At 42.5% G+C, this 14333-nt stretch overlaps 1 protein-coding gene and 1 long non-coding RNA gene across 6 annotated transcripts in view; one reads left to right on the plus strand and one right to left on the minus strand.

Annotated features, from left to right (window-relative positions):
• Positions 1 to 279: 279 nt before the first annotated feature.
• Positions 280 to 7943, plus strand: LOC106885204. 2 transcript variants are annotated; one of them, XR_001411405.1, is made up of 4 exons: positions 280 to 900; positions 2430 to 2597; positions 5068 to 5323; positions 6076 to 7943. It is a non-coding gene; the product is annotated as an uncharacterized LOC106885204 (long non-coding RNA). The 2 variants fall into 2 exon arrangements; XR_001411406.1 differs by having other exon boundaries at positions 2433 to 2597.
• A 1955-nt stretch (positions 7944 to 9898) lies between these two features.
• The window catches only part of CAPRIN2 (caprin family member 2), a 36492-nt gene continuing 32057 nt past the window's right edge, over positions 9899 to 14333 (minus strand). For all 4 annotated transcript variants that reach the window (XM_014937193.1, XM_014937192.1, XM_014937189.1 and 1 more), the window contains 3 exons: positions 13196 to 13296; positions 12233 to 12299; positions 9899 to 10818 (listed from right to left, as the gene is read on the minus strand). In XM_014937193.1, coding sequence (XP_014792679.1) covers positions 10250 to 10818; positions 12233 to 12299; positions 13196 to 13296 — 737 coding nt within the window. In that variant the 3' untranslated portion in view covers positions 9899 to 10249. The remainder of the gene's footprint in view (positions 10819 to 12232; positions 12300 to 13195; positions 13297 to 14333) is intronic.

The raw sequence follows: 14333 nt of genomic DNA on the forward strand, positions 1-14333 counted from the left end.
CGCAGGTTGGGGTCGATGGTGCCCCTCAAGGCCTGGATGATCCTGTTGGGGTCCATCTTCCCCCTCCCCGCGCCGGCGGGCAGCGCTCCCCCGGGGGCTGCAGGAGGAGGAGGAGGAGGAGGAAGAGGATCCTCTCCGGAGCCATTCACCGGTTTGCGACAGCTGGGTATCGGGAAGCGGGGCAATGCTTTACGGCCAGCAGAGGTCGGAAAGAGGCGGGCGCCATTTTGTTGTACGGAGAGAAAAGTCAGGCGGGATCGCACTGCCGGTGGGCGAGGTCAGGGAGCCGTTTCCGGGCCGGAGCTCCCGTGGGGGCGGCCATGTCGCGATACGGAACGTGAGCTGTGGAGCCGGCCGCGCCCCTGTCCCTGAGGGAGAGAGTCGCCGGGGGATGTGAGGCCGCTGTCCCTGCGGTGGCTGTGGGGCCTGGGCGCTCCTCCGCTGTAGCCTCCGCATCTAGGGCCGCATCCCCCGTTCTCCATCCCTGGAGACACCGACGGGAGATCGGACGGACAACAAACCGCCGCTGTCGTGGCGATGGAGGGGGCGGAGGGCCCGGCCTCACGGGGCTCAGGCGGGGAGCGGGCCCGGGCCCGGGCGGCGAGTGGTCGGGCAGGCCGGGGGAGGCAGGGGCCCACCGCTTGGGGCTGCTCCTGCCTCGGGTGTCGAGGTGCCGCCTTCCAGCGCTCCTCGGTGGCCTCTGCTGGTACCTGGCAGCGACGGCGGCTGAGGTGCACCGGGCCTACAGGTTGCCCGACCCACGGGCTGCTCCGGGACCCCCTGGGCCGTCTGTCTTTGCCTTGAAGGAAACAAAAAAACAAGGGCCGAGACTGAATGCTGATGAGGCCAATTCCATGGTGGAGAAGCAGCGTTATTACCGTGGTTATCCAGGTGCCCAAGGTATGTGCTGCTGCACGAGACAGGCTCGCAACATGCAGGAAAAGAAGTTTGCTGCAAGCAACTGCCTAAAACGTGCAGTTGGGGCACACGTCGTGATCCCTGCCATGCTTCTGATACTTGCTCTCATCATTATATAGACCCTGAAAATGGTTTCCTTATCTTAGCGGTGTTTGCATGTGAGAGTGTATTGAAGGTAGTTACGGCTCAGGTTGTCAGGAATATACAAATACCACTTCTAACTGCAAGCGTTTACCACACTATGATTCTCCACCTCTGTCCAGTTTCTCCCTTTAAATCCTAGAACGTGCAGGCAAACCAAAGGAAGATTTAAGCTTCTGTTATGGTTTGAGAAACCCACAACAATTTATTGTCATGTAGACAATTATTTTATCACCCGATGACCCCTCCCAACCTGGAAAGGGGAATCAGGGAAAAAGCAAGGAAACACAAGGGCTGGAATATAAATAGATTTAATAGGATGAGACTAAATAATTAATAATACTAAAGAAACAATATTGATCCCGATACCAATATAAAATACACAAGGATTATACTCAGCAAATGTCCGACACTGCAAATGCTACGGCTTCAGGAGGAAGGAAAGGGCTCAGGGGTCCAGCACTGGGGCAAGAAGGTCTCTGGGATGCCGCCATCAAGGGAAAGAAAGAGGACACTATGCAGCAAACTTTCTAATTTATATTGAACGTGACGTTCATGGTATGAAACAATCCTGTTGGCCAGCCTGGGTCGAGTGCCTGGGTCTCACTCCTCCTCATCCCTGCACCTGGTGAGCTCGAAAACACCGAGACCTTGAAACCCCCATAGCCTGGCTGGCTATAAAGTAAATATTTTCACAAATTCAGACACTAGACTCTTCTAAAAGTGCAGTTTTCCCAAGCATTAGGAGATGTATTAGTCCTGTGTTGCTCAAACCGGGACAACCACCACGCAGGGATAAGATAATTACCAAAGGTGCCGTTCACAGGCCAACAGCATGCCAGAAAAACCTCATGTCAAATACAATCTTTGTGAGCCAAATCCTTTGGTTACTTCTGCAGGTGATGTTTTCCATAGCATTTACAAACCAGAGACATGTTATTCACTGGTAGAAATAACAGAAAGACTATTTGCTGTGTTCTGGAGGAGTCAAACCCACGGGCATTTACAAAATCGTACTGTTTATATATAGATACCTTAAGAACACAATAGGACTGTATTTCATTTGTTCATTGTAATTACGGTATAAGATGTCATTTCTAATTACTGGCCCTCTAATTAGGAAAACAGCAGTACTTCTGTCAACTTATATTACCTGACCTGTAGGGAAGAATATTCCTCGTGACAATGGTGAATGCACAGGAGTGACGTTTATGGCAGGGTTACCCTTCTCTTGCTGAGGGGAATATATGCTAATTCTTGCCACAACATCTTTGCTGCTGCTAAATAACTTCAGTTCCTAAATTGCTTACAAGGAAAACGTTAAAACGTCTAATACTAGAATGATTTTATACAAAAATATTGTCTCTTAGTAGGTTTGCCCAGAATAAAAGAAGAATCTAGCTGTAAAAATGAATTACACCTGCCTAGCATTCGGAGATGGCGCGCTCTGTGGCTTTTATCGCTTTGGGATCGTTGTCACTCAAGAGTTGTCCTTCTGTTCTCCAGTAATGCAGCTCTGCAGCATCTAGTGAGAAATTGTAGGTACTTTGATTCATCTTTTCATTTCTTCTTAGAAGCAGGAGAGAGTATGTCCAGTAATTACAAAATATATAAAACAAACACCAATGTGAGTGTAAAAAGCATATATTGTTAACTGTGGTAATTTATAATTTTGCCATTTTAGCTAAGATAGTAAATAAGACTAGTCCAGTGAAAACTGCCCATTTTAAAGATCTTGAGTCATGTGTCATACTACAAGAAAATGACTTCAAAGGATTTTATCTCTGCTTCCTTTTTCCAAAATTGGAATGTTATGGACAGTTAAAAGCAGTTCTGTTTTATTCCATTTCTTTTCTCTATGGTACAAGAACATAAAAGTTATGAAATTGATTCACTGAAGGACTTGAGTCGTGTGAAGCTGGTGATGTGAAACATATCAATAACACAATATGCTTAAAGGCTATTTTAACATCTTTCTAAAATGTTTTTTATCGGAATGTTATTGCACTAAATATTGTATTTAAAACAGCCCTATTAACACAAAGCATTCACTACAAAAAAAAGTGGAAAAGATTTTGCACCTAAGGTGTTACTTTTAAGACTCACTTTTTGTGCACGCAGCCGTCAGTGAGGCAATGGCAGGAAGTGTCTAAGTCAAGTAACGCCCAGTTCAGGGATGCTTATTCCCTTGGAAATATGCCAGAAGTGATTTAGTTGTGGAGTATTGACTTCTGTATGTTCGGGTTCCTCAGGTGGTCACAAATCCAATCTTTTAAAGTGGGAGAGACTTTTCTCCCCCAGTCCCCACCTTGCAATCCATCCACTTGAGAGGTGTGGGAAGACAGGTCACCAGTGAAGACCAAGGCAAAAAAATTTGAGTACCTCAGTCTTCTCCTCGTCTGTTGTTACCAGTTTTCCACCTTGCAATCCATCCACTTGAGAGGTGTGGGAAGACAGGTCACCAGTGAAGACCAAGGCAAAAAAATTTGAGTACCTCAGTCTTCTCCTCGTCTGTTGTTACCAGTTTTCTAGTCTTGCTTATCAGGGAGAATGTGCTTTCTTTGACCTTCGCTTTTCCAGCTGACGTACTTGTAGAAGCTCTTCTTAATATTCTCTGTGTCCCTTGCCACGTTCAGCTCCAACTGTGCCTTGGCCTTAACACTGAAGGTTCAGTACTAACCTTTTGAAGTTTGAAAACTTTGTGACAGTACCTGTTCAGTTACACTTGTATTCCTTCTTGTAACAGAGGTCAGGCTGGAGCTCTGACCAGGGCTCGAACGAGAAACACGGTGAAAGCCAACAGTTCTAGCTCAGGAGGTACTACATAAGAACACTATTGGGTAAAATTGGTCATACATTCAGTTACTGTATGGAAGACAATTGTCCAAGTTGTATATTTTTAAAATAAAAACTATCAGAGGAAAACCAGACATTTTAAAGTAGCTGGTTCAGTAGAGATGATTCCAATTAAGGCTGATAAAGCTTAAAAAAGTATGAAACGTTTTGAAGCCATCCATTGTATGATTTACAGCCGAGTTTACTATCAACAAATGGTATAATGATTAGAATTCATGTTTCATCCTGTCTTCACACTTCTTGCTGTGACAGCGTGCACTCCTTTAGGGGATGGCATTTAAAAATCCATCTCATACAGATGGACAACCAGCTCTGAAACCAAGATGCTTACCTCAGATACCTTAAACGTATGCAAGCTAGAGATACATAAAAGCTTTGCTAGGTCTACCAGTAAGAAATAAGTCTAAACAAATGGGCCCACCAAGCAGTTGCCCAGACTTGATTGAACTGGAGCCTTAGAAAGCGACCTGTGCTTCCCAGCGATCCCATGGCTGAGGTTGCCAAAGGCCAAGCTTACTAGCAATGCTTAGAGGCACTGGTAACTTGTTCTTAAAACTAAGAAAACCAGTAAATATAATAAATCCAAGTAGGATAAGCTGCGTACTAACTGAAGAAGCCTGCTTTAGGGCAGCCTGAAGCACAAGGGATACCCTGCTGCCCTACACGGAATAGAGCTCATCTATTTACCAGTCCCTACGCAGACAGCATGAGAGAGTGACTGGGTCACTTCTAGATGGAAAAAAAAACCACACAAAAAAAATGCACAATCTGGAGTCACGAGTGTAATAAGTAATTTAGGAGGAAAATTTTGCTTCAGCTAAAATATGTATGTGTAGTCAGGAAATGTATAGCGTCAGGTAATGGGAAAATACCAGAAGGAAGTAAAGGCAGAAAGTACTGAACTGTTGCAAGGGGAGAGGGGAGGGGGATTAGCTAAGGTAACCACAAGAGTCACAAACAGGGGCATGTTAAGGGGTGGATTGCGTTCTGGAAACTCATTGATTATGTAAATCATTTTAGGGTAAAATCCATGAATATGCATGAATAAGAGGGGATAAAAGCAAGCTTATGTAAAGAAAAGAGTTAAGCCACAGGAGGAGAAATCCCCTGCGTGACTCCCAGCGCTGTAAATAAATATTCTTTGCTCCACAGGATTCGTCCCTGACTAAAATTCAATACAGTGAGCGCGTTTCTCACAATCTGGAGGCTCGTCTGGGATCTCTGACCTACGTCCAGAGCCTCAGACGGGTGAGTAAGCCGGGACAGGATGGCACACCATTGCTGATTGCAGCAATCCTTGGATTCTGCCTGTCCACGGTGACAGACCGGTGGTGATGGCCCAGTGTGGACCAAAGAGGGGTCCCAGGGATAACAGCAGCAGCCAATAATCATTGTGCACAAGACCCAGGTAAGAAAATTGACTGTTAAGTATTGCTTGTGTGGCTGGGTGATGGGGGGTTGAGAGTGGTGAGAGAGAGACACGGACCAGATCTGTGAAGAGAGTGCAGAGCCTTTCTAACCACGGTTCTGTATCTCCATGAGGAGACCGGACGGTGAAGAGATGAATCAAGAGGCTGGAGTTGAGAGATCCCCTGGGGAAAATGGGACAAGGGAAAAGTAAAAAAAAAAAAAAAAAAAAAGGGAAAGGCCAATAAAGGAATTCCAGAAATACCTCCAGACAGTCCATTAGGGAGGATGTTGTTACAATGGGGGCAGGAAGGAGAATCCTGTGTCTGAGGTAAGGACGAAGCAAAGATGATCAATTATTGTGTGTTTGAATAGAGCAAAGATTCCATAAGGCTGGACAAGTTGTACTGGCCAAGGGAGGGGTCTATGGAGGGATGGGTGTGCTGAGTATTAAATCTATACATAAATTCTGAAGAACCGTTCGATCAGGAAGAGAGTGAATATGCAGGGTGTTGGAAGGGGGATGTAGGAATTTTTAAATTAGGAGTGTAAAAAGGGAAGGAGGAGGAGGATAAAGGACCAGTTTGGGACCCTCTTGAATGTCTACCTTCCCTGTATAATTCAGACCTTCCTGAAGGCGCGGGAGAGCCTCAGACCCGCGTTAGGAGGAGAAGAAGAGACGAGAAGTTGGAAGTTCCATAGTGGAAGAAAATGAGGAGATGACGGGATCAGTCGGTCTGTGTTTTTTTACAGGAGGTTCCAATGCCAAGGGCTCAAAATGGATTAGGATTTGTGAATGTGCCCCTCACCAACACAGAAGTACAAGGAACTTTAAGAAAGAGACAAAGACATTTTTGGAAGATCCCCTAGGTTTGTCAGAACAATTAGACCAATTCTTGGGTCCGAATGTATATAACTGGGAAGAAATGCAATCCCTCATGGGGACTCTGTTTATCCCTGAGGAAAAACAAATGATTCGGGTAGCAGGAATGAGAATATGGGAAAGGGACCTGGGGATCTCTCCAGATGAAATAATGTTTGGACTCCCCTACATGGGCAATAGGGAAAGGATTCTAGTCACGGAACAAGGAGAGTCTTATGGTCACAAGTACGTTTTGACCATTGTAAAGACATTAGAGCAACTCTGAGAGAAAGGGAGACTCCCACAAACCACTCCATTAGACTTTAAAATACACAATATCCAAATAAGAGATTAGGTATTAATAAAACCATGGAAAAAAGAAACTTGAAGACCTACCTGGGCAGGAGCCTTCCAGGTGCTGCTAACCACCAAAACAGCGATTCGAACAAAAGACAAAGGGTGTGCCCACATAACACGGGTAAAAGGACCAGTAACACCACCCGAGGATTGGGTGGTAGAGACACACAAAGACCCCTTGAAATTAACCACGAGGAAGAAGTCTCATGTTCTGGTCTTGACAGGTGAAGGTTCCAAAGAGTTCTCAGAAGATGCGTAAGATTCGATGCTGCTTTTTGGGAGCAACAGCCAGCGAAAGCCCCAGAAGCACCTTCAGACTAAGGCAGCAAAACTCCTCGACTCTGCTGCTATCTTAATTGTTGCATATATATGTGGCTTAAGTGTAACAATGTTAGTAATCTAGGTCCCCATGGCAAACAGGAGCAGTACCTCTCCCAAGACCTTGATCTTTGGTGTATCCAATGTGGGTATAAAACCCCAATAGATAAGTGTAAATGGATCAGATATTATCGTTGTAGAACCCACCGAGAATTAATGTAGACCAGCTTGATGTGACAAAGGTTATAAAACAGAAAGAAAAAGAATTAAAAATATAAACCAAGAGTATATACCATAAGGCAAAAAGAGTTGGGATTCCCCACTCTTGAGCAGAACTTGTTTTTAAATCTAGCAACAGAAATAGCTAAAGAATTGAATGTGACTGATTGCTGCGTCTGTGGGGGACCTTTAATGACTGAAGAGTGGCCATGGAGAGGCACAAGTTTAAGTCCTTTTGAAATCCTGGAATGGAATGATACGCTCACCATGAGAGGAAAAAGGAGACCTGATGGGTGAATGTTAAGTTCCACAGTAATTGGAAAAGTTTGTTTGACCTGGGACACAGGGAACTTTACAGATGGAATGGGAGACACACCACGTCACTATGGCTTAAAAGTAGATGCAAATTCTACTCGAACTTGGTTTCCTCTGAAACCAAGGTCATATCTAACATTTCAAAATGAAACCAAGAATTGTACCCAGGTAAAAAACAATTACCTTTTTAGGTGTAAGAAAGAGGGTATGAATCCATTCTCAGGAATAAAAGACATCTTGAATTATTGAGATAATACAGAGAATACCATGAAAGGGTTCTGTGAAAACCTCGACGAGGCCACTCAAATTCTTGCTAAAATAGAAGACAAATATAAAGCACTTCAGCAAAATTAGATAAGGAAAAGAAAAAGGGGGGAATTGCAATAAGTAATTTAGGAGGAAAATTGTGCTTCAGCTAAAATATGTATGTGCTTGCTGTGCAGTCGGGAAATGTACAGCAAGCAAAGCAAGCATATGTAAGAAAAGAGTTAAGGCACAGGAGGAGAAATCCCCTGTGTGGCTCCCAGCGCTGTAAATAAATGTTCTTTGCTCCACAGAATTTGTACCTGACTAAAATTCCATACAGTGAGTGTGTTTCTCACACGGGTCTGTTCAAAAAGCAATGAAATTGTTTTTTCCACAGCTGCAAAGCTATTGCAAGCTGAATATTATACTAGCATTTAGGCCTATCTACCATATTCCATTATTTATACCCAAGGAGAGTTAACAGTTTGAAAAGACGTGCTAGTTAAACTCTTGCCATCGGCCTCCACTGGGAGTGTTCTGGAAATAAGCCTCAAAGTGAGAACACCGATTCTCACCTTTGCCAATACAAACCACAAAATACAGGCTAAGTAGTCAATGGTTAAGGCTTGATATTTTTGTCCATAGTGGTAAAAAACTAGGTTTCCTAAAGCTTTATCCCAAACTTCTCATTTCAGAACTTGCCAAAAGAATTAAACCAAGACTTAAAATATAATCGTCCTCTAAAATCTGTGTGAAAAAGAAACCTGAGCTTGGACTGAACCATACTCTTTATGCCAGTAGCTTTATGCAGTCATGCCAGACAGCTTGTTTTGGCATCTGTGTGGTAGCAGGGGAGAACTGTTTAAAGTTGGAAGTTCTGAAAAACCAGTTACCAAGAAACAGCAGCTTTATATCTAGTCTGAAGTATATTCCATTTAGATTTTTACTTTCATTTCAATAAGCAGTTGGCTCATTTGATTTTATCCTGCCTGCTTCTAGTTCATCTTTAGATGTACCGGTCAGACTCTTCCACAAGCTACCTTAGTACACTCATAAAATGCTTCCTACTGCTAAAAAAACCAAATCCACCTATCAAAGATAGAATGTAGGAAGAGCCAGTGACCTACAGTCTTCTTCCTAGTTCAGACTTTCATTTTAAACATTGAAACACTGCGTAATATTTGGAATGCTACAGCTTGGACAAGGACATCCAAAGTTCTTCAGTTCTCAGGCCACAAGAGATAGCTGAAGACCAGTCTCACAGCCCTTTAGCTTGCACTTCACAAGGGTCAGGTTTTAACTTCAAGATGTATTACAGCTGAATGAGATCTGCGTGACAAACAGCATCAGCAAGCCCTCCAGTGACTGAGTAGAACTTCTCTCAAACAAGTACATCACTACTGAAGGAAAGTCGATGCGACTGTAATGGTGTGCTTCCACCACCAACCTGACCTTGGTCAGTTCCCATCACCCTGCTGGAGCAATAACCACCAGTAGAAGTCCTAATGGACGCTTGTGGTTGTGATGGCTGCATCTGGCCCAAAGAGGATTTGGGGAAAGGGAGGTAACTCAATAACCAAGGGCTAACTTGACCAATGCGCCCACCTAACCATGGTACTGCTACTCAAGCCAGATTTGGAAAAAACTAACATCTGAGCTCAGTATGCAAATATGACTATAAGTCAATCACCCCAGCCCCAGAAATAGCAAACAGTCCAAGAGCCCTTTGAGCTCTCCTGCTCCACCTAGACAACTCCTCAGAGGAGTTTGGAAAGCAAGGAGGTCCTCTCTGAACCTTATTACTCAACAGGAGGGTCCCCCTGACAGTTCTGTCTGACTGCTCTCTCTGCAGTAAATAACCAAGCGTACCTTGCCATCAAGCCTTGCTAAACCACATGTATCAAACTTTGTTAGTTAAATGTCTTATAAGTGCATCACTCCTTCAGCAACAGTGATTTTTGACAGGATATGCATTAAAAATAAGTAGTCCTAATTACGTATTCAGCATTTCACTTTTGATTTCTTGAGCTTTCAGTTAAAAAGCAACTGAATCTTGAATTAATTTTGACCAAGTGAACACTTTTGAGAATGCCATCAAACAAGAACTGAACAAGTCATCCCATTTAAACTGTACAGTTTACCCTGAATTATTGAAATTTGAAGACCAGTTCTATGTAATAACATGCATGTACACCCCACATCAGCAATAAAGCTCAGTTTGATATGTTTTAAAAATAAAGACTACTGGCAAGATTAATACTAAAATGCATATTAACTTGTTTTATTGAGGCACAACAAGGCATTGTGAATAGCCCATACTTGAGGCAATCAATAGTGTAGTAAGCTGGACATTAACACAGTTTAGGGTAAGTGCAAACAATATACATTCACAGCTTTATTAGCAAGGCTACATCACAACTGATAAAGTGCCAAATTAGTGCTGATTCAGTACCCCAACTCCATGATTTCACCTTGCACAACAGGACCATCATCTCCCCCAATAATGGAACCACATACCTTCTATAAAGTCAGTAGTTAAGTGCAAAGCTAGTCCCACCCCCCTCCACCAAGGTGTTTGGAGCAGCTCTTTTGTAAACATCACACTGGATTTTAGTCCTGATAAAGGAGGTATCCCGAGAAGGTGGAGTATTTCCAGCTGCTTCCATAGATGGCTCCCCGATGCAGACGCAACCAGATCTGATCTCCCTGGAACAGCTGCAGGACCGCATGATTACTGGCTGTTTCATGATCAGGAGCCCCGTCGTTGGCGTAGGCTGACACTAGGACCTCTTCATTCTTCATAAGATTCACGTACAGGGGGACGTTTACAGCCAGTTTCAGCATGTGGAAGATGAAAACGTATGTACCATTCACTGGACAGTTGAACCTACCAAGCTGGATATCAAAAGTTTCTCCAAGGTTGTTCAGCAACAGATCAAACACAATTGGCTGGTCTAGAGTTCCGGGGGCCAAGTTAGATGTTCTAGCAGCAGAGAAGGCAACTCTCATCTGCTGGGGGAGGGGGTAGACGTGCACTGGGAGTATGGTGGCAGCTTGGCTTGTCACTGGCATGTCAACAGGGGTGATGCTGCGGGAGTCTCCCTGGCCAGAGTCCCCACTGTTAAAGGTTTCGTTGTCTCGTTCTGGGCTGCTCACCTGAGAGGAATCACTCCACCCTGCTGTTAGAGATCATTAGCAATGATGAATAAGTAGTACAACAGAAGGAAACCCTTAAACCTGCGGGCATATTTTTAAGCAGGAATTGTATTGGCTTTGCAACAGTATTTGTCTGTCAGCTGCAGGAATTGTCAGAGGACCCCAGTGAGAACAGAACTCTGAAACTGGATTAGACTCATTACACTGGCAGCATTCACAGGATGGACCATAATTTAACTGGGAACAATGACATTCCATACTTTTAAGCAGGAGAGGCCACCAGCTTTGAACAGTTTTTAACTTTGCCACATACATATATTACCATTAAAAAGAAGCATATGCTAGCTTCTGGATGGAGATAAATTATAACTTCTGCAAAAATTGGCAGGATTACCAAGAGCCAAGTAGTCATTTAAGACCTTCAAGACCTGAATTAGCACTTCAAGTTACCTCAGTACTGTTTTTCTAGAGCTGCATTCTTAGTAGGTCATATCAACTTATGATGCTAGAATATTTTAAGTTTGAATAACTAGAATTGCTTTTAAGCTTTCTGTACTCCACTCCCCAAAATGAAGCTGTTATCTTTTCAAATATCCAAGTTAAAAGGGTTTAGAATGAAAACATTAATAGAGCTGAGAAACTTAAAGCAGCCACACAAAGTTTCAAGCCACTGTTGTTCCCACTAGAAAGGAACAAGATATCAAATGAAACAAAGTTGCTACTGATCTCTTATTTCTTTTAATTCTCTTCTGAAGTACGTTCTTCAAGTTGTCCCTGACTGAGATGGCCTGCTTTATCCTAAATCGGTTTCCATGATATGCCATAATTTCCCTTTATCAAAGTAGTGATCTATAGTTACAATTCACTTTGCTTTTCACCTATAGCACTGCCAAGTCCAGCTAGGATTAAGTCAGCTTGTTTACAGCTTTTCAAAATACATGCTGTTAATGCTTGGATTGAAACAGCTAGTCTTACATATTTCTTTAGGTTGTTGTACTCCAGCACAGAAATAGAGAGTAAACCTGTATTCCCAAAGAAACTATTTTTTACAGAAAAAGTTATCTTACAAAGTCTCTGGGAATCGATTGCTCACCCAGAATCAGGTGAGACCATATAATTAAGGGCTGAAGCCAAATGCAACATGGGAACCACCTCTATCTCCTGGTCAGTTCACTTGCAAAGAAAGTTTGGTAAGGTATATTGTGTCAGAACTTCCACATATGAAGACACCAAATTGAGGTGAAATTAAATCTGCTGCTGTGCAATGCTGACTAAGAACAGTACTTAAGGTTTCATTTATCTAGTTAATTTATACCAAGCTTGAGCTGTTTGACCAGTGATAGCACACTTTTCCTCACTATCACAATAACATTGCACTTCAGCATCACTACACCAAAGCACACACGGGTACCGCTGGGAACCTGATGTCAGCCTTACCTCTTGAATTTGCTCGAGGACCACTAGTTATCCCACCTCGTTTATAGCACTGCTGGTAATTAACATCCTAAAAAGAACAGAAGTATTAGTAAGGTTCAACAAGACTCTGAGCAACCTGATCTAGTTGAAGATGTCCCTGCTCACTGCAAGGAAGCCTGTACTAGATAACCTTTTAAGGTCCTTTCCATCCCAAATTAGTCTACAATTTTGAGATTGCTATAAGCAAATCTGAAAACAAACCCAGACTACCAAATAGAGTCATTTTCATAGTTGTACAATTAATTTAGTCTCTAGACTAGACAATGATGGAGTTCAGAATTAAGATGTACAAACAGGCTTACTTATGCAAAGATTGACTTGTAAAATTGCTCTTATGAAATTAGAGCACGATTTAAATGCCAGTTATAGCAAGATAACTTTGAAATTATACATTCTGATCATTGAGCATTACCTTAAATCTCAGGTCTGTTAGAAGTCTTTAAGTCTGCACAGAACATATATATGTATATATATATATAACATTTCAAAGCTGAAGATCCTCCATCCACCAGGAACCTTTGCTTTCTTATACACTGTTTTTTGGGTTGGGTGGTTTTTTTTCTGCTTAACTACATTCTGAGGAATTCATTTTAAAATTCATTGTTTGACACTACAGAGGTATTACAACTAGTTTTAAGATTCATAGTAAAATGGACTTATGCCACATCTTTGCCATCTGTTTGCATTTTGGAGATTCCCTTCAGACTAAAATCAGCCTGTCATACAGAGATGTTCTTTCTGAACTGACTTCCTATTCCAACTGCTGCCTAATGTTCCAAAAAAAGGTTTCATCTAGAAAACAACACTAAACTCTGGCTTGTAAAGAATAGTACAGCTGTCAGGACAAGTCTCCTAACACTGTAGCTTTTTGTTATCTGCTGTACAGTGCTCAAGAAAGCTACTGGAAACAAAGTCAATGCTTACCCTCTGAGAATATGGCATTCCAGCATAATCTCTACCAGGGAACTGGAGCTGGCCATAGTTGCCATTAGTTACTGAAGGTGAGCCTCTGTAAGCATCAAAACCTGTTCAAATGAAGTTGATCATTCAGTGTTATTCATCACGGTTTTGTTTACAAGTCCAAGTCCAGAATACAACTGTAGCTCCCTTTTGACAATTACTGTGTGTATTATATTATAAATTACACTTTATTTCAGAGTCTCACTACTCTCTGTAAAGAAAGCATTTCGTTAGCTACTCTGAACTACGCAGTCCATATCACAAAGTTACATGTTTAGAAGTATTAACATCAGACCTGTTCGATATTAATAGGACTTCACAGAACAGCTAAAAAAAACTTGCTAGAGCCAGAGACTAGGATTTAGCAAAATTGAGAAAAGCTTTCTTTTGCTATTACAGATGTTTAGCTGTACCTGTCATACATTTAAGCACTATAATATTTAGCATCTTTAGCTATTACACTGATCACATCCTTAACTGCTGTTAAATTAGAACTACACAGCTTATTTTCTGGTACATGTTCCTACAAGGTACTGAGCAGTCTCAGTCCAGTAACTGAAACAACTTCTATCACAGACTAAGTGCCCCTCCTCTTCAGAGCAGAACAGGCCAGTTATCAACAGCCTTAAATTAGTATCCACCCACAGTCAGCAGATACTTTGCATAGTACTTCAGCTAGCAACACAGCAGCAACTTGTAGAGAACAAAATCTTTCTCTTAAAACCCTTCAGTTATTAATCCAGAAGGGCTCTCCACTACTGGGAGCCTCTCCTCACATCCCAGCTTCTGCTTGCAATGTTAAAGCCAGCAGTGCTAAGCAAAGAATATCTTGTTTTGGGAAAATACTGTAAAGTGACATCTGCAGAGAAAATACCTGCCCAGATTATTAGCAAGACAGATGCCAAGAGAAAGGTTAAAGGGGATAAAAAGTTCAGAAGGGTAAATGAAATATACTTCTGTTTGCTATACAATTAAGTAACTTAATAACCTATTAGTGAAAAATTTCTACTTTCATAATTCCAAAGGCTATGAAATTGTTTTGCCACCAGTTCACCTAACACCCAAAGTACAGCGACTACAAATAACTCTGAACGAACTTGCT

This window comes from Calidris pugnax, unplaced genomic scaffold (genome assembly GCF_001431845.1).
Source record: "Calidris pugnax isolate Ruff unplaced genomic scaffold, ASM143184v1 scaffold1, whole genome shotgun sequence".
Taxonomy (NCBI): domain Eukaryota; kingdom Metazoa; phylum Chordata; class Aves; order Charadriiformes; family Scolopacidae; genus Calidris; species Calidris pugnax.